The 21500-nt window shown below is 39.9% G+C and overlaps 1 protein-coding gene across 1 annotated transcript; it reads left to right on the top strand.

Moving 5' to 3' along the window:
• Nucleotides 1–5179: 5179 nt before the first annotated feature.
• LOC124643821 (fatty acyl-CoA reductase wat-like) lies at nucleotides 5180–13178 on the top strand. The gene is made up of 10 exons (XM_047182926.1): nucleotides 5180–5279; nucleotides 5407–5497; nucleotides 5924–6046; nucleotides 6612–6736; nucleotides 7441–7599; nucleotides 8356–8465; nucleotides 9042–9109; nucleotides 9581–9764; nucleotides 10363–10543; nucleotides 12805–13178. The coding sequence occupies exons 1-10, from the start codon at nucleotides 5221–5223 to the stop codon at nucleotides 13166–13168; spliced, it is 1464 nt and encodes a 487-aa protein (XP_047038882.1). The 5' UTR covers nucleotides 5180–5220; the 3' UTR covers nucleotides 13169–13178.
• Nucleotides 13179–21500: the final 8322 nt, after the last annotated feature.

The following is a 21500-nucleotide window of genomic DNA, read 5'->3' as shown; positions in this document are numbered from 1 at the left end:
TTGTGAAGGTCAAATTTAAAAAGGACAGCCCCCAAAACGCCCGTCCTTCACCACTTCCTACGTGTTTTTGCTGGGAAGAAGAAGTGGCGCAACAAACTCCCCAGCAACACATGTCTGTCAGTATTCTATCCATATTCGGTTCCTCCTCCTAGCCTTTTTCTCAACTATGTTGGGGTCGGCTTCCAGTCTAACTAGATGCAGCTGAGTACCAGTGCTTTACAAGGAGCGACTGCCCTAACTGACCCCCTCAACCCAGTTACCCGGGCAACCCAATACCCCTTGGTTAGACTGGTGACAGACTTACTGGCTGCTGACTACCCGTAACGACTGCCAAAGATGTTCAATGACAGCCCGGACATCTGTAACACAGTCATTGGTGTCTAAGATATATGTATTTAGAAAGTACCTACCTATATTTAGAATATCACTAACTGTACTAAAATGACGACATTAATCCCTGCCCTTTGAAAAACAATAGTTAAAACCAGTTAATTTATTTATTGACTTTCAACTATCAATGACGTACACACACTACCGGTAGAATATTCTATGTAAGAAAGAGATGGAGTATGCACGATTTAAATGAGAGCGAAAAGGATAGCAGATACTTTTGAATATATTATAAATAGGGGTTTTCAATGACCTGACACTAAAAATAAATTTGATGTGGAAAAGGGATGGCGCTATGTTGTTTATAGTGCTGTCTCGCTCTTATTTTGCAACAATTGACAAAAGTATTTCCTAGTAGTATGAGTAGATATGGTCCTAGTAAAACCTAGTTCCTTCTACTTAGTACTAATCTGAAGAGGACCCTAAAGGCTTCGAAACTATAGAAACGATTTGAAAAATTCTTTCACTATTGGAAATCTACACTCTTCCCGAGTAACATAGGCTATATTTTCTGCGGGTACGGGCAGTAGTTCCCACGGCTGGTTATAAATGTAGGAATCTCTAGACTAAGGATTTCGTGGACTATGTAACAGCCGCACGGATGATTGAACATAAAGTCAAGTAACGCCTGGCTGCGGGTTGTTCGAAAGAGATACCGCGGCCCTGGCACATAAAAGGCCTACGACGGAACACGACGGTTTTTAGTCAGCAAGAGTCTGACACTCCCTCACCGCTGCTAACCCACATCGGGAGGGGTCATTTGATGATTTTTGACGTCGTTAAAAAAAAAAGTCAAGTAACGCCTGGGGTCAGTCCGTGGATGGGTGGCCATGTGACTATCTTGTCATAACGAGTCCCTCGTCCAGGCTTCCACGAGATGTTTTCCTTAACCTTTAACAAGTCTTTGGTGCTCAAGAAACAACATACTTAGAGGTACAATACAAACTTAGAAAACTTGCCTGACCTTGAATCGAACTCATTTACTCATAGGCTCTTGAGACGTTGGTGCTTTTACCTACTAAGCCACCATGGCTTATTCATACTTTTACACCTATATAATAAAATAATAAAGATTTGTTTGTTTGTAAAGGCTCCGAAACTTATGAACCAATTTGAAAAATTATTTCACTGTTTGAAAGCTACACTACCCGAGTAACATAGGCTATATTTTATCCCGGTACGGGCAGTAGTTCCCACGGGACGCGGGTCAAACCGCAGGAAAAAAGCTAGGTAGTTAAATAAATTATTTTTAATAAAGCCTGTGAGTAATATTGAGAAAAAGGCTTTTAAGTAGCTTACGATGTCAAGGTACATGCATTTCGGTTGTAGGCTGCATCCAGTGCACTCGCTTATCAAAATAGTTGATTTTATAAGAAATAGTAATTATTTTGTCTTAAAATAATTAATTGGTAATTAGTTAAAAAGTGTAGATAAGTGCGGGTTCTATTATTGGTTGATGAGTTCAGGAAGAGAATTGTAAGGTAAGTAAATATAGTTTTTGATTAATTTACTATCAGATTTCTCGCGGTTTCACCTGCATCTAGCTAAACTTTTACCGTAAAGCAACTAACCCGATTAAGGTAAAGTTTCATATAGGTACAGATAGGAGATGAAATATTCTGGGAAGTAAGTTGATGGGATCCGGGTGAAACCGCCGGCAGAAGCTAGTTTATGATATACCCTTTAGTTTCCTAAAGGTATTATTTATTCATGACACTTTCTAAATTAACAGACGGACAAAATGGGCGGCTTTAATTATAATTAGGTATTTAACTAGCAGTTCCCCGTGGTCTTACCCGCGTCCCAAGGAAATTATTTTTGGCATATGGAAAAAAAACTATGTCGCCTATGTCCTAGGCTATCTGTGTGATTATATCATACAAGTCGTTTGGCATAAACGCTGAACAGACTGGACCGACATACAGAGCCTTTACTTTACTTTTTCATAATTCCTATGTAATAATTAAGTAAGAACATGAATCTTCACCCACTTAAGACAAACTGAGCCGGTTTCCATAATTTTCGGACTTTTAAGCCCTGACCTTAAGCAGGCCTTTTAAAGTAATCGGCCATGTACGACTATGTGAGTGACCTAAACTTGACCGATTTTATTTTAATTTGGTCGCAGAAGCAACGCTTGCCGCAGTTGGTGCTGGATGGGTGACCATCTTGTCATGACGAGTTGGGAAAGCACGTTAAATTAGTGGGTCCCAGCTGTCATTTGAACATGTTTGGCAGTCGTTACGGGTAGTAACGCTGGAAAGTCTGATTTCTTTTGGGGGTTACCCGGATAAATGGAATGAGGAGGTCAGATAGGCAGTCGCCCCATTTTCACTTTACAATTGAAACGTTTATAGGTCATGGCGACATGAGATACGCAGTTTTCTAGTTATAATAATATTATCGTGTAAGTATTACCGAAATAGATAAAAGTTACACAGTCGAAAGTATGTAAGTAACTCTGTTTTTAACATGCCTCACTTTTACGCAATCGCTGAGCCAATCAAGTTTATAAATAAGTAGACGACTTTTTACACGGTTGCGGGTAAAACTTAATCCGGGACGCCAATTGAACCGCGGTATGTAGTGATTTTACTACATAGCAACACAAATAACTTAAATAAACTATTTATCGTATTTTTAGGGTACCGTACCCAAAGGGTAAAACGGGACCCTATTGTTTTCGCTCCTCTGTCCGTCCGTCTGTCACCAGGCTGTATCTCATAAACCGTGATAATTAGAGAGTTGATATTTTCACAGATGATGTATTTTTGTTGCCGCTATAACAAACAAATATTGAAAACTAGAATAAAATAAATATTTTGGGGGGCTCCCATACAACAAACGTAAATAATGATACGAAACCCTTCGTGCGCGATTCCGACTCGCACTTGGCCGGTTTTTCTACAACAACTTTGTATAGAAATACCTTAATGTGAACTCGAAATTCTCTCCAAAATCATTCGTGATATATCTTCTAACTGCAAAATGATATGAAAAACGTGCAATGTACAAAATCACACGTGATGCCTACAAACATACCGCTGACACGTATATAAGATAATTATTATATAAATACAACTAATAATTTGCTGTATTGCACTTTCTGGTATTCAGAGAAAATGTAACTGGTAAAGAATTCTCATGGATGAATTAATGAATGAAGTTTTAACTTAAGAACGCGTACGACTATCGAAAACAGGCTGTTTCGCTGTGTTTTCACCCACATCCCTTGGAAACTATTTTCGGGGCCCGGATAAAATACTGTTTAAGTTGAAGTTTCGGAGCCTTTTAGTTAAAGGTTCATTTCATTTTTTACCTAAATAAGTGCATAAGGCAGTATTTTCTTTAATGTACAAAGATGCATTTAAAACTACCGTAAACACCCAGTTTGCACAACATACATATGTAAACAGCCTCAAAACGTCTAACAAATAAATAATATTTTCTGCCCACTTTTTCATTAACTACACGGCAAAGTTTACAACAAAATAACTCGAACGTTATACACTCCATTTGTATGTGAATCTGTGTTTTTCGCATCAGCATCATTAATCATGACTGAATGTCTTCATTGGTTGTTTTATACAAGTTGTGTCTTAGTGATCGCACGTGATATCTTAATGTGTGTTGTTAAATTACGCATTTTTGCATAAAATAGTGAAAATAATGTAAGTAGATTATTTATCTCTATGTGCTTCGACATTTAGTATCTTATATCTTTCTATATACATGTAGGAGATGAATGCAGAAACTCGGGAATTGGTCGTCGGATCAGACAACATTATTCCTTGATAGGTTACAATAAGAAGAAGCCTTTTTCCGTATTAATTGTAAAACCGCAAAAAACAAAGTCAACTTCGCATTTCTAGTAAAACTAGGATTATCTATGGGGTGTGAAGTAACAATGACTTCCTGCCACTTTGATTAGTCACCAAGACACATAAACTCTCGTTAATGATGTCACAGGAAACTCTGGAAGACCAGCACAGACATGGATCCAGCACTGGCTGTGGAGCTGGAAGCTCTCTCCCGACAGAAGGCGATGAATGAAGCCACAGAACGTGGAGACTCGGCCGTGCAGCAGTTCTACTGCGGCGCCACCGTGTTCGTGACAGGCGGCTCCGGCTTCCTCGGCAAGCAGCTCGTAGAGAAACTCTTCAGGTGAGGGATATTTGTCAGGCCGTGGAGACTCGGCCGTGCAGCAGTTCTACTGCGGCGCCACCGTGTTCGTGACAGGCGGCTCCGGCTTCCTCGGCAAGCAGCTCGTAGAGAAACTCTTCAGGTGAGGGATATTTGTCAGGCCGTGGAGACTCGGCCGTGCACCAGTTCTACTGCGGCGCCACCGTGTTCGTGACAGGCGGCTTCGGCTTTCTCAGCAAGCAGCTCGTAGAGAAACTCTTCAGGTGAGGGATATTTGTCAGGCCGTGGAGACTCGGCCGTGCAGCAGTTCTACTGCGGCGCCACCGTGTTCGTGACAGGCAGCTCCGGCTTCCTTGGCAAGCAGCTCGTAGAGAAACTCTTCAGGTGAGGGATATTTGTCAGGCCGTGGAGACTCAGCCGTGCAGCAGTTCTACTGCGGCGCCCCGTGTTCGTGACAGGCGGCTCCGGCTTCCTCGGCAAGCAGCTCGTAGAGAAACTCTTCAGGTGAGCGATATTTGTCAGGCCGTGGAGACTCGGCCGTGCAGCAGTTCTACTGCGGCGCCACCGTGTTCGTGACAGGCGGCTCCGGCTTCCTCGGCAAGCAGCTCGTAGAGAAACTCTTCAGGTGAGGGATATTTGTCAGGCCGTGGAGACTCGGCCGTGCATCAGTTCTACTGCGGCGCCACCATGTTCGTGACAGGCGGCTCCGGCTTCCTCGGCAAGCAGCTCGTAGAGAAACTCTTCAGGTGAGGGATATTTGTCGGGCCGTGGAGACACAGCCAGAAGTATGAAGAAGCCGATTTTAGATTTTAATTTTCTAGTTGTTGAGTCTTTAGGATAATATCATTTTTAACACAAATTTTTTTTTTTCAGGGCGTGCAACGTCGCCAAAGTGTACTTGCTGATGCGGCCTAAGAAAGGAGTGCCTATTGAGGAGAGGCTTGAAGAAATGCTGAAAGATCCGGTAAGCAACTTGAAGAATGCCTAATATACTTCTGTTTTGACTGGCTGCTTCTTGGGGTTTCAAACATGTCTCACGGATAACTAGTTGCCTTGATCTCTCGGATACTCTGCTATATGTTATAAAATCGGTTCCGTGGATCCAGAGATTCCACTCTACTACCCGAAACTCAAACTTGAAACTTGACTTCTTTATAATCTTTACTAATATTTTAAACACGAAAGTTACTCCGGCTGCCTGTTGCCTGTCCCGGATAAAAGTACTAAAACCAATTGCAATGAGGTCCATAGATAGTCATCAGGCCAAGATAGGTCTTAAGCTACTTTTTATCTAGCTGCGAGAAATTGTTCCTTCGGGATGCGGTTAACAGCAGCATATTGAAAACTTGCTATTGAATTTATTAATTAAATAATGATTATTATTACCCAGGTATATAACATGGTGAGGAAGAAGAAGTCCAACTTCGCGGAGAAGATAATCCCCGTGGCCGGCAACGTGGCTGATATCAGACTCGGCATGAGTGATCAGGACTGGGCTATCGTTACGAAGGAGGTAATACATAGGCGATCGTACTGCATTGCAATGAATCAATGAATTTTACCGTGCAAAATAGAAAAAAACTTGCCTCCTAAACAGCACTTTTTGAACGTCAACATTTACAAAAGAAGACCTAAGAAAAGATGGATGGATTGCCTGAAAGATGACAAGAATAGGAAGGGACTGAGTATCAGTATGATAGGGGAAAATTGAAGATAATGACTTATTGCGCCGACCCCAAGTAAAATTGGGAACAGGGCAGGAGGAAGAAGAAGATTTACAAAAGAAAGCTCCCCAAAACGCCCACGATCCTTCACCACTTCTTTTATTTCTTCCGGTTTCCAATATTTTCATTATAATATTGTCAGCAGTTTCATCAGCTGCTCGTGAAAACTAGTTTATCCACACAGATCAAAAGGGGCCTATAGTGGCTTCCTCGTCAAATAAGATTTGTAACTCTAAAAAAGATTTCAAATCGGATCAGTAGTTCCTGAAATTAGCGCTTTTAAGCAAACTTCAGCATTTTATTATTAGTATATTGTCTAGTATGCCTATAATGCTAATTAGAACTACATTTCAGGTAAACGTGATATTCCACATGGCTGCAACCACTAGATTCGATGAGGCTCTGAAGATAGCTACCATGATCAATGTCAGAGGTACCAGAGAGGCTGTCCTGCTTGGCAAGGCTTGTCAGAAGCTCAAGTAAGTATTATCAACTGCCTTATATTTTCCTGAGTATATTGGGGTTAGAAGTGTCACGCAGCCATTGGCTTATTCTGCCATAAAAGCTTGCGGCAATAATAACTGCATAGACAAGCACTGCCACAATCATCTGACCAAGATGCTCTGTGGCCAATGATAGAATGATGTTGGGGTGGGCTTCCAGTGTAACCAAATGCAGCTGAGTACCAGTGTGCCACATGGCGCGACTCTCTATCTTGTCTCGTCAACCAAGCACACTGATAGGTACCACTTAGACTGGATGACATACTTTCTTTGAAATGGTAGCCGGGACCCACAAACCTGCCTGTCGAAACACAGGGGCACTAGTTATAATATCTATGGCTGGTCATACCCGGAGCGGCTGCACCAATAATTATAATTGATAGACTCTTGTTGGCTATCAGTAACTTATAGACTTCCTCGATAAATGTGCTATTTAATACTGAATTTTTTTTTCAAATCGGACCAGGTTGCACAGGTAAGGTCACAGGCACTTCAACAAACAAACAAATCTACTAATTCATCAGCCTTTATCCCAATCATGTCGGGGTCGGCTTCCAATCTAACCGGATGTAGCTGAGTACCAGTGCTTTACAAGGAGCGACTGCCCATCTGACCTCCTCAACCCAGTTACCCGGGCACCAAATCTACTAATTCTTACACCAAAATTGCGAACATTCCAGATCATTTGTCTACGTGTCGACAACATACGCCAACGCAACTGATAACTTTGTGGAGAAGGAGGTACTAGAGACATTCTACCCGCCCCCCGTGCCTCCTGAGCTGATGATCAGCATGGCGGAGACTATTGACGAGGATAGACTTCAGGGGATAGAGCATGAGTAAGTCTTGTGTATGGGGAGAAAGAAGAGAAAATAAAATTTATTGACACAACAATAGATCCATGTAATTGGGAATAGAAAATCGTCATCATCCTCCGAGCCTTTTTCCCAACTATGTTGGGGTCGGCTTCCAGACTAACCGGATTCAGCTGAGTACCAGTGTTTTACAAGGAGCGACTGCCTATCTGACCTCCTCAACCCAGTTACCCGGGCAACCCGATACCCCTTGGTTAGACTGGCGTCAGATTTAGTGGCTTCTGACTATCCGTAACGACTGCCAAGGATGTTTAATGACACAACAATAGATCAATATAATGGGGAACGGAAAATCAAAACCATATAAAATATATATTGTGCCAGTGACATCTAACAATGAGCATGACTAAAAATAAGTTTGCAACCAGTCTGTTTTTTAAATGACCCTAAAATAAAAGACTTTTTTTCTTTTCTCCCACAAACAAAAAAAAATGAAGATACAACACGTTTGGATTCTATATTACATCACTCTTAAATACTTACTTTAATCGAACATGATGTCACAAGTCCCCACTTCCAAACTTGAATGCATTATATCTTCTTAGACAATTTTTATATACTTCTTCTTAGTTCGTATCCCGTCTTGTGACGGGGTCCGCTTTCCGTATCGTCTCTTCCACTTTGCTCTATCCAGGATTTCTTCCTCTTCAAATATACTATTGTTAAAATAAAACAAACTCCTTCATAGTAATCCAGTAAGAAATTCTACATGTTTTCCAGTCTCATCAAGGGCTACCCCAATACATACACGTTCGCGAAGGCCATTGCTGAGGAAGTGGTGAGGAGTAGAGCTGGTAACATGCCCATCAGCATCGTGAGACCTGCTGTAGGTAAGGGATACACATACATACCTACCTACATACGTTTGCATATAATCATCGGCACGAATCTTGAGCGCTGACCTTCACCTGCGCAGAAGTAATTTATTGGGTCCCTTTTGTGGTATGAAGTGAGGCGCGGAGGCGTGCTAAAGCAGTGATTGGCCCGCAGTGCATCGCGTCATAGCCGTCACTCGGGATTGGTTCTTTGCTAATAAATCACTTCTGAGCAGATGAGAGTCAGCGCTCAAGATTCGCGCCGATAACTATACATGCCTGTAATGATTGTCGTGTTTCTAAGTATATCTTGGACACAAATAAATGATTAAAAGGTTAAGGTAAGCATCTCAAGGAATTGTGGATTATAAAGTCATCACCAACCCACATTGAGCAACCGTGAAGATTAAAATTCAATCCTTCTCTGTGTGAGAGAGAGGAGGCCTGTGCACAGCAGTGGGACGATAAAAAGGATCTAGAAATGAGAGCTGCAAGCATCTATTTAGAGATATGAATAAACTGTCCAGGATATGGTCAAGCATCATCTGCGTATCTGTTATGGTGATATAACTGAATCTGTATATTTTTCAGTGATATCATCGTACCGGGAACCGATGCCTGGATGGGCTGATACTAGCTGCGCTTACGGTGCTAGCGGGGTAAGTGTGATGAAATATTGCACACAGTTCGTGCCAAATAATTTTGCAGTTCTGAAGTCAGCCCTTTCACTCTTTGCGCATCTGTTCTTTAGTTAAGAAGCTTGGACTGTCTGAGGTTGTATATGTATACATTAGCATGTTAACATAACAACCACGCATACATGAGGCTCCAAACGGCTAATTTCTGAATTGTAAACTTATATTACGAGAACTGTAATCTTTTTGGGGATCTTACAAATTGCATCATCATTCTTTCTTCTTCCCTTTTTTAACACGGGTAAATTTTACAAAAGTACAAACAACCCCCAGAAGGCATGACAAGATAACTTTTTCTTAGGTAACAACACCACTTTTATTCAAGCATTTATTGAAACCAGGATAGTAAAATTATCTCATTTTCACACCAATAACATCACGCACCACCCCAAAAACCACCGCCAAAATGCTAATACCCCCCTTTTCCCAACCCAGCTGATCCTAGGTCCAGCAACAGGCCTGATCCATGCGACCTACGCCGGAGACAACACGAGATACAGCCTGGTACCAGTGGACTACGTGAACAATGCTATCCTGGCTGCCGGCTGGAAGACCAGCTCAATGCCTGGTGATGTCAAGATATATTCTGTGTCGAGCGCTAGGAATTTGTTTCATTGGCGTAAGTTTTATTATAAAAAATCGTTTAAATCCGACCTATAATGTATCTTATAATGATGTTCTCCTAGCCGATTATCGGCTACGGCAGCTGTTTTCATCTAAGGAGATTAGCCAACTGCGCAGGACATATTATAGTGCACAAGCAATCGCGCAGACACAGGTGCACTCACTATTCCTTCACTCTCATAGCCCGATGCGACGACAATCCGATACGACCGGAAAGAGATCAGGCGCAGGACCGACACTTACGTGCTCTCCGATGCACGGGTGAATCAATCACCAACTTCCAGACTACGGGCTGCTTTGTGAAAGACCACCCACACAGAAAACCCACAAAGCGATTTCGGCCCGACTCGGGAATCGAACCCGAGACCTTGAGCACAGCAGCCGCGCTTGCGACCTCTAGACCAACGAGGCAGTATTATTTATCATACATCTTTGTTACTCTCACTCAAAAACGACTTGACCGATTTTGTTGAAACCTTACAGTAGTAGTCTAATCATTAGACACTACCGACAGACTACTTTTATCCAGGTGCTGCAGTACCCTCTTTACAATCACAAAATTGTGACAAATAAACATTATTTCCAACTTTCAGAGCCAGTTTCCACGAAAATCCGCGAAATAGGCCGAGTCCTGCCAACCCCATTAGCAGTGTGGTACATGTTCATAATAAATACTGCCAACAAACCACTGTTTGTGCTGCTAACGTGGTTACTGCATTATATACCGGGGTATATATTAGACGGAGGCTGTGTGCTGCTCGGAAAACCACCTATGTAAGTATTAATAATTGGGAAATTATAAGTCTAGCCACAAAATTATTTATTAGACACATGATTAAACTTCTAATTTTATAACTAAGCAACGGGGAAATGACATAGCCTCTAATAAACTAATTCGTCTTTTTTACAACGCCAACCACTAGAGAGCTTCAATAAAAGATCATCAATTATTGTAACTTGTCCTTCTTATTTATACATTGTCATCTAATTTACTAACTCGGCCTCATTTTTCCAAAAACGAGCCAAGAAAAACGAGATCAACGTTTTTCTTGGCTCGTTTTTTTTTGATGGTAGAATTTAATTTGGATTCATTTTATTTAGCATATTGCCATTTATAACTGTCAATTAAAAGACATTGTATTAAAAATTGAAGTTAGTGACGAAAACGAATCGCTGCAAAACCGACTCCACGTAGTCTTGTCTGCCCTACCCCTAGAGTGCAATTCAAAACCGCGTAGGCGCGGAGGGGCGAGGCGGCCTGCGAGCTGAGGCGCAGGTAGTTTTAACGCACGCCGACGCTCAGAGCGGGGGCACACGATGCGTTGCGGCGGCGGTGCGGCGCCGGAGCGGTGTCGCTGCGTCGTCTTACATAGAAATATCTACGGCATGTCATACGATGCGCTCCGGCGCCGCACCGGACTTGCAACCACCAAGACGAGGCGGGGAGGGGTGAATGCGTTGCGACGTCGGAGCGGCACCGCTCAGTTGTTTTGCGTCACGAGGAAGGACAACAGACTGTCCAACGCAACGGCGCCGCTGCGACATAACAACGTTACGGCGCCGCACCGCTTGTGTGCCCACTGACAAGGTGGTCTTTGCGGTGCGGCGCCGCAACGCATCGTGTGCCCCCGCTCTCAGCCGGCCAGCAAGCCGAAGCTGCGGTGGTGTGCGTGAAAACCATTTGCGACGATAAGCTCGCATGGGACCGCCGGAGCCCCGCAGCGCCGGGGCCGTGACAGAAGCCATGCTTGCTGCATGTTGCATGCTTACTTCCATGCTGGGTCAATTAATATGGGATGTATTATATTTTAAACAAAAAAACTCCGTACGAGTTAAAAAAATAGAAGCTTAATAAATATTTTTATGATGTCACTTAATAGTATTTAAGAAGTTTACTGTTAGAATGCATGCTGCAAATTTAGATGCAAAAAATTAACCACCATGCTGAGTTGTATTTAGAGTGGAAGATAACTCGTGGCTAAGATAGTATTATTTAGATGCTCGACGCTTTATTAATTGTGGCTGACTTAGTAATTTAGAAGGCAACATAGGTACATTTTCGGGGGCGAATAATGATATTAAAAAGAAGCCTGTTTAATTAGCACCCTTAATAATTTATTTATTATACATACTTTTTGCACAATGCACATCGGCAGAATAACGCGTAATGCTTTCTCTATTAGTCTGCCTTAGGGTGGTGGTGAAATAAAAGTGGTAGGTGCAAAGGTGTTTCAAATTTAGAGCAAGAAAAAAATATAATTCTAATGGAAAAAAGAAAGGGTTTTAAGACATCCACCAAGAAAAATGCAATTAAAAGTTTTTTCCAAATATAATAGCGCCTGACAAAATATTTATAGCATTCTCTTGCTCTCTGCTATATGCTAAAGGGGGCTAGGTCCGTATTATAAGAGTTCCGGCACACTTTCGTATTCACGATTTTCTTTAAATAAAAGCAACCATCGGGCCAACTGTTGGTTAACTGTTTAGTCTGCAGTATGCGGGTACTCAAGTCTTAGGATATAAACACGAACTTTTCCCAAATATTATAATAGCTCCTGACAAAAGATTTATAGCCAACCACAGGACGCTAGCATTTTGCTTTCAACCTTTAAAAGGCGCTGAGTTGAAAGTAGTTTATATCCTGTACAATAAATACTTTTACGATGGTTTCTCATTCCACTATTAGGTTCTAGGTTTACAAATTATTCAGTTACTATGGTTTTATTTTTACATTCATTTAGAATCACCACATTCTTATTTCTCACTTGGGTTTTTAAATTAGCAGATTCAGTCCAAGTGCAAACCGATATTATTAGCCATTAACAAAATAATAAACTCAAATAAACCCTAAAATAATGGAACCCTTACTTTTTGCCCAAAAAAACATAAAAACTGGTAGGAATTTGGCACAATTAGATATTCAACCAGAATTTTATTTCCTCGTCCCTTTACCCTAATTTTTATAACTGACTACCCAAAAATCTGGTTCTCAATTTCAATTTTATTATTCTTCTAACCTTCCCTTTTATTTCCAGGTTCATAAAATTATACAACCGCGTATACCGGGCGTCACTCGCCCTCTCCTACTTCACCACACATAGCTGGCTTTTCCGCGACGACAATACGGACAAACTGTTTCAAGATTTATCTACCGAAGACAAGTTAATATTCAACTTCGATACTACAAATATTAACATAATGGAATACGTAACTTTGTGGTGTGTTGGTCTAAGAAAATACTTAATGAAAGATGGTATAAGAAATACTGAATATGCGATCAAAAAGCAGTTTTGGTTGCAAAAGTTGCACTATATAGTTGCAGCTCTCTACGTTTATGTGTTGTATAAAATATGTTCGTATGTTTTGTTTGTCGTTTTGCTCCTTTTTGGATGGGTTTAGTATTAATTTTTTTTATGTAATTTTATAGTTTATTGTATTTATTAAATCATTTGTACCTTATCATTGTGGCTTTTATTATAGTTATCGGCACGAATCTTGAGCTCTGACCTTCACCTGCGCAGTAGTAATTTATTGGGTCTCTTTTGTGGTATGAAGTGAGGCGCGGGGGCGGGCTAAAGCGATGATTGGCCCGCAGTGCATCGCGTCATAGCCGTCACTCGGGATTGGTTTTTTGCTAATAAATCACTTCTGCGCAGATGTAGGTCAGAGCTCAAGATTCGTGCCGGTAACTATACCTACTATAAATTACCCGTTGTTTTACCAACGTTCTGAGCCTACTAGTTCCGCGGAGATACCTCCTGCACCTCGAAAAAATAAATCTACGTCTTTATCAGGCTTTTGACTATATGTGTATTTAATTTCATTGAAACTGGTTCAGTAGTTTTGTAAAGAGTTTGGTCCAGATCCTGATCTCTTTCCGGTAGTGCCGTCCCATCGGATTATGAGAGTGAAGAAATAGTGAGTGCACCCGTGTCTGCGCAAATGCTTGTGCACTATAATATCTCCAGCGCAGCTGTCTGATCTCCTTAAATGAAAACAGCCGCCGTGGCCGAAATCGGCCGTGGACGCCATAAAAAATTAAGAGTTTGGTATAGAGACTAAAAGATTTTTAAATAGCGAAATTCTTCCGTACCTCTCTGCGTTGATACAATCTGGATCTCAAGTGGACCTTTGAATAAACATAACCCAGGTACGCCTAACCGTAGAAAGGCGTTTTATTAGTTTTTTTGGGACCCTCAAAGAGGTGAACAAACCTTTTACAATGACTTTATTTTATTCTTATTGGAATAGAGGTCAATGAACTTACAAGTATACTTGTAACTTGACTTACTTTGTCATGCGGTTTGGTTCGTATTTGTTTATGAAAAAAAAGTTACTTCAACTTGAGTGCCACAGCTTAAACACACAATCTTGTTATTATATAGGCTGATGATGAAGAAAAAGCAAGGCAGAAAGTAAAATTCAGTCAAGTCTACGTCATATTCCTGCCCTGTTCCCAAGTCATTTCGGGTCGGCGCAACATGTCTTTTTCTTCCATTCGTCTCTGTCAGACGTCGTACCAGTCGTACTTACATCCACTCCCTTCTGCTTCATGTCCTCTTTCAGGCAATCAATCCATCTTTTCATCAGTCAAGTCTACGTATTTACAAAAAAAAATCTGCAGCAGCGTCTATGTCCATACGCGATACACTCTAAAACTACTGATCGGATCTTCTTGCAATTTTCACGAATAGATAGTAGGGTTACGAAAAAGTTAGTACATAATTGACTAGCTCCTGCAAGCGATTTCACCATCTAACTATACCTACATGAGATACATAATATTGTAGCCTATCCTAACACTGAATTTTAGGTCATTCAAACAAAGAAACCAACTCTTTCTTTTCATAATAATTCCTTCCCTTCATCCCTTCATAAGGATATCAGTTCAGATGAAGAGGATAGGTAGGTAACCATGCTAACGCCAGGTTGATAACTAAGGTTTGCTCATCTTTCCTTCCTCAGTGTGTTTGGTGCGATTTTATAGACGAAGATAATTATATATCAAATTAAAATTACTTAGATAAAACATTACAAACGATGCACCTCATCGTTGTGCAAGAATAATCTAGAATCTAGTTATGCACTAGATATTACAAGATACCTTAAATCTTAGTAATATTATAAACACGAAAGTTTGTGTGTATGTTCTTATGTATGTTTGTTCCTCTTTTACGCAGAAACTACTCGATGGATTTTGATGAAACTTAGCAATAATATAGCTTATATCTCAGAATAATATATATGCTACTTTTTATCACTGTGAGAGAAGTAGTTTCTTAAAGGAAGCGGGTGAAACCGCGAGCAGAACTCAGTTCATAAATGGATGATTGATGTTTGTTCCTCTTTCACGCAAAAATTCCTTCATAGATTTTGACGAAACTTGACAGTAATATAGTTCATATATCAAAATAATATATAAAGTACTTTTTATCCTTGTGAGGGAAGTCGTTTTCTAGTGACGCGGGTATAACCGTATGCGGAACCCAGTTAATAAAACCACAAAATTGCTTATGAATTATCAGTTTTAAACGCCGACGTAAACAATATTTAAAAGTAATTAAAAACTAATTTACCTACCGCAAATTATAGTGTGACCAAATAAACCTTATTACCAAATATTTCACACTAGCCGTTTTTCCGCGGTTTCACCCGCGTCCCGTGAGAACTTCTGCCCGTACCAGGATAAAATATAGCCTATGTTACTCAGAAAGAGTGTAGCTTTCCAACTGTGAAAGAATTTTTCAAACCGGTCCAGTAGTTTCGGCGCCTTTAGGGTACAAACAAACAGACAAATGTTTCCTCTTTATTATATTTGTATAGACAAATTATTCTAGAAATGTGTGGATGTAGGAAAATTATTATGACGGCAAATAACTGGTTGTGATATGCATTTGCATTTGAAATAATCATAAGTTTTATATTTCAATTTTATGCTGCTTATCTGATTTACAGTATTCTGAAGAATTTTCAATTTATTTGGGTTCCCTATGGAATTTCATATAATTATTATAGTAGGTCTATACCTATCTGCCTAGCTTTATAAAGGTATCTACCTAGCCTTTTCCTAACTGTGTTGGGGTTGGCTTCCAGTATAATCGGATGCCACTGAGTACCTCAGTGTTTTACATGGAGCGGGATGCCTACCTGATCTCTTCATCCTAGTAAGTTATCCAGGCAACCCGGTAACTACCCTTTGGTAAGTCTTTTTTTCAGATATTCTAGAAACTACCCGTAATGACTGCCAAATATGATTTTATTTAATGACAGCCGGGACCCACCAATTTAACGTGCCTTCCGAAACACAGAGGAACTCGTCATGACAAGATGGTCTCCCATCCACGGACCGATTTTATTTATTTATTTTTCTTAGTCTTGAAAAACAGATTTATTATTTTTTTACTTTAGTTTTATAGAATAGAATAATGCTTAACAAAAGGGTATGTTTAAGTTAATAATTGTTATTATTGTTAGATAATAATACGTCACCGGATAGCCTTTTGTCATGAGCGGTCAATTTTCTCCAGTATATAAAGTTACTCTGTAGAACATTTTAATACATTTTACACTTAATTTTGCAAAAAAATATGAAGATTTTGGGTGCAATAGTAGCTGTTGTGGCTATTTTATTCGCTGCTGTGGTAAGTAATTTAAGCATAACTTGCTTTTTATTACGTATTTTTGGTCTCAGGTTCGATTCAGTCAGGATTCGGTTCAGGGGTCAGGCTGAAATCGCCTTGTGCGTTTGAAGTAATTTTCATAAAGCAGCCCGGAATCTGAAAATTAGTGATTGATACACCCGTGTTTTGGAGAGCACGTTAATGTCGGTCCTGCGCCTGATCTTTCTCCGGTCGTGTCGGATTGTCGTCCTATGTGTGTATTTATTTCTTTAATCTTTTGCATTCAGGCAACAATTTCCCATAGTGAGGGAATAGTGAGTGCACCTGTGTCTGTGCAAACGCTGTGCACAGATCAGCCAGCGACACAGAACATATCAAAGTGTACAAGCATTTGCGCAGACACAGGTGCACTTACTATTCCTTCACTCTCATAGCCCGACGACGGGGTGATCACAAGAAGTGCAAATAAATTAAGTAAATCCCATAGATTTCAATTGTTGTCATAGCAATATTCAAACTCAAACTCAAACTCAAACTCAAACTCAAATTTTTTTATTTCAAATAGGCCTATTAAAGCTCTTTCGAAACGTCAAAGTTAGGTGCACGGTTCCAAAGAGTTGGTCTCATGGAGAAGAACCGGCAAGAAACTCCATGGACACTCTTTTTAAAAGAAATAAAAATAATTACAAACATACAGTTTTCTATCTAGTCCTGAGAATGTTATACAATACAAATTGAGCTAAAAATGTACTAATAAATTATACAAAATAAATTTAGTGCAATTTTTACTAGAAAAATAATTTATACAATTCCAAGAAAAGATATGTATACTAGGTAAACAAGTTTTCAAACAGATACTTCAATTAGTGGTCCTTTTGGCTGGTCAGGGCGGCGGCAGTCCCGTGCCCGTGGTCGCCGGGGAAGCCACATGTGCAGAGAAAAAGAAAAAACAATATTAATTTAACGCCAGGCATCACTGTCATTAATGTAATCCTGGATTTTATAATACGCCTTTTTAATCAAAATGTTTTTAACTACATTCTTAAACTTTTTATCAGTGAGATCAAGGATACATTTAGGTAGCTTGTTATAAAAACGTACACAATTCCCTAAGAACGACTTATTTGTTTTTGTTAGCCTAAACTTGGGAACCACTAATTTATGTTTGTTACGTGTATTTATCTGGTGAATGTCGCTTTTAACTGTGAAATTATGGAGGTTTTTACGAACAAACATAATATTTTCAAAAATATACAAGGAAGGTAATGTGAGAATATTAATTTCCTTAAAGAATTCTCTTAGAGATTCGCGAGAGCCCATGCCGTAGATCGCTCGGATTGCCCTTTTTTGCAGAACAAAAATTGATTGGACATCAGCCGCTGCCCCCCATAGCAATATGCCATATGACATCACGCAATGGAAATAGGCGAAGTATACAAGCCTGGCCGTAGCTACATCGGTCAGTTGTCTTATTTTTCTGACTGCAAAGGCAGCAGAACCAAGTCGCCCTGATAGGGAGGATATATGGGGACCCCATTGCAATTTACTGTCAATGGTAATGCCCAGAAATACTGTACTGTTAATTAAGTCTAATTTGCTCTTTTCGAGCATTATATTAGTTTCAACCGCGGTGACGTTAGGCAAACAGAACTTAAGACATTTAGTCTTGGAAGCGTTTAATAATAAATTGTTGGCTGCGAACCATTTGGAGAGAATTTCTAGGCTTTCATTAATGTGACTAACATTGGGGTTCTTACGCTTAACTTTAAAAACAAGGGAAGTGTCATCCGCAAACAAAATAACATCCGAAATATCAGACAACACAAATGGAAGGTCATTTATATAAGCTAGGAACAGAAATGGACCCAGTATAGAGCCTTGAGGCACGCCCATTTTTACAACTGTCCCCGAAGATGTTGAGCCGCAGACATCCACTTTTTGCTGTCTGTTGGATAAATAAGACCGGACAAGTTCAAGAGATTTTCCACGAATACCGTAGTGTCTCAGCTTAGAAATGAGTGTATCGTGGTGCACACAATCAAACGCCTTGGAGGGATCACAGAATATACCGACGGCATCCTGCGAACTCTCCCAGGCTTCCAAAATTTGAGTAACTAACCGCGCACTTGCGTCCGTAGTGGACCTACCCTTTGTAAAGCCGAATTGACGGTCGTGCAGTATATCATTTAAGTTGAAATGGTTTAACATCTGATCAAGCATGATCCTTTCGAATATTTTACTTAGAGCCGGGAGAATAGAAATGGGTCTGTAGTTTGACGGATTTTTCTTACAACCTGACTTAAATATTGGAGTGACCTTACTGTGTTTCATCAAATCAGGAAAGGTGCCTTCATCTATACATGAGTTAAAGATTTGACTGAGTATTGGTGCAATATTGTCAATCACGGAGCTCAGGGCTTTAACAGAGATGCCCCATAAGTCTTCCGTTTTTTTTAAATTTAGGTTTTTGAAAGCTTTTTTTACTGTATTAAAAGTTATGTGTTGGAATCCGAAATCCGGTACTTCTTTAGTAAAATTTTGTTTTAGTAATGACTCTGCAAGTGTAGAGGACGAGTTAAGTGATTTAGTAACCTCTACTGGTACATTAGAAAAAGAATTGTCAAACGCGTTAGCAACCTGCACATTATCCGACACAGTTGTGTCATTAATCGTTAACGATAGTTCAGTATCCCGGACTTTAATTTGACCCGTTTCCGCATTTATTATTTTCCAAACGGTTTTTATTTTATTCTCCGATTTAGTTATTCTGTTACTGATTGATTTAGACTTTGCAAGAATTATTCCTAAGTATTTCCTCCATATTTGTAAGAAATAATGAAAAGTTACTTGCTGGTGGTCTATATACACATAAGAATAAATGACTTCCTATTTCTGCACATGCTACCTCGCACAGGCGATCAACAGAGCTCGAAGTAATGTCGCTTCTATCCTTAAATTTTAAATTATTTTTACACAATATCAATGTACCCCCACCCTCTGCAGTTACCCTATTAAATACACTAGCAACCTTGAAATTATTAATATTAAATAACATTTTCTCAGGCTTGAGCCATGTCTCACAAAGACATAATATATCTATAGAAAACTTATCAGTTAAAAGTTCAATATCTAATATTTTGCCAGAAAAACGGTTTACATTCTGATGAAATAGGATGAGGTTGTCGCTACGCTTTTCTATTGTCTTAGAATCTAGTTTTCTTCTTCTAGAGTGGGCAAGGTCCGCCGGGTCCCCCGAATGGACATCATCCAGGCGGCCCAAGTGGCCCAAGTACTCCAGTAAGTACTCCAGTAACTTTCTATAATGGAGTTTCTTGCCCGTTATTCTTTTGGAATGACAACTCAAATAATATCTTCTTATAAGTTTATTTCTCAAAGGTGGTCTTCTTTCTTTCATCCAACCAATGTTTCTTCTGGTCTACTCGATTTAGCACTAACAACACTTTTTGTGCACTTTTGTGTGACAAATAACTATTTTTCGCAAACAATCACCGTCGTACCACAAAAACTTTTAAACGTCTGTTGAACGCTTGTCTAAAAAATGAAAAATTATTACGTTGAAATAAGGTCCGTTTTGCTGCCACATTTTTTAAGACAGGAGTGTTTAACAGATGTTTAAGATTTTTAGTTGGGCTGTCATTGTTGAAAAAGATTTTAAATTCATAATAAAATTAATGATTAACTTCTCTTTTCAGATTCCACAAACTAAATAGATGAAGACAGGAAACATCTACGCATTTTGGGCAAAAATATCTAAATTAAAGTGGTTTATCAAAAATACTAGCGTTTCTTTCAATCCTTCTTTAACCCAACTCTTTTGCAAAAAGTCTTCATCTGCCTATCCTTTGCCTAGACTCAAATTCCAGTCTAAACTGATGCAGCTTGGTTCCAATGTTTAACAAGACGTGACTGCCTATCTGCAAGGCTATTAGGAACAATATCACTCCCCACTACATAGAAAAATTATAAAGGCTTTGTTGAAAGTTTCAGTAAAAAATAAAATATAACATCAAAACGTGTGAAGTATGTCGATTCACTAATAAACTATAATCAGGAGAGCGAATTTCAAAGTATCAATAATAAGCGACTTGTGAATCTAGAGTGAAAAAGTCGTGGCGGCCCAGTGGGTTAAGGACCAACCTCTCAAGTACGAGGGCGCGGGTTTGATCCCAGGTCTGGGAAGTACCAATGCAACTTTTCTAAGTTTGTATGTACTTTCTAAGTATATCTTAGACACCAATTACTGTGTTTCGGATGGCACGTTAAACTGTAGATCCGTGCTGTCATTGAACATCCTTGACAGTTACGGGTATTCAGAAGCCAGTAAGTCTGACACCAGTCTAACCAAGGGGTATTTCGTTGCCCGGGTAACTGGGTTGAGGAGGTTAGATAGGCAATCGCTCCTTGTAAAGCACTGGTACTCAGCTACATCCGGTTAGACTGGAAGCCGACCCCAACATAGTTGGGAAAAGACTCGGAGAATTATGAAAATGAGATTCTATTACATACAGGTCGACCTAATAAAAACGTGTTAAAAAAGCTAGGCAAATGACGATAACCAAGTGTCTACTTTTTCTTCTCTTCTCTCATGGTTTAATCGCCTATCAAGCCCTGGTATCAGAATTTACGCAAATCCACCTAACGGCGTCTGACGTAGAATAGTGTCTACTGTCGTCATATTAAATGATCTTCCCGTTAAAGCATACGTTATATATTTTTCCAAAATTTTGCTATGACTCAGCTCCCAGCTGTGATAGGTAGGTAAAAACGTCAGCATCTTCGTCATATGCATAGCCTGTTTTATATATTTTTGTACGGTAATATCTAACACTATTTTAATAATATCTTGTAATTTATTCACAAAAACAAACCAGTTATCGTCATCTGCGTAGCTTTTTAGACCTTAGTTCTAGTATAAAGCGTCATGATTCAGGTTTTCAAGTTACCTGATCTACGTCAAATCTATAGTAATAGATATAATAAAGAACTTTACAAAGAAGAATTTCCCGAGTAACATGGGTTATATTTTATCCAGTCTATATTTCACCCGACTCCTATGGGAACTACTGCCCTTACCGGGATAAAATGTAGCC

This window comes from Helicoverpa zea, chromosome 28, assembly GCF_022581195.2.
Source record: "Helicoverpa zea isolate HzStark_Cry1AcR chromosome 28, ilHelZeax1.1, whole genome shotgun sequence".
Classification (NCBI taxonomy): domain Eukaryota; kingdom Metazoa; phylum Arthropoda; class Insecta; order Lepidoptera; family Noctuidae; genus Helicoverpa; species Helicoverpa zea.
This window is presented reverse-complemented; position numbering and strand designations above follow the sequence as displayed.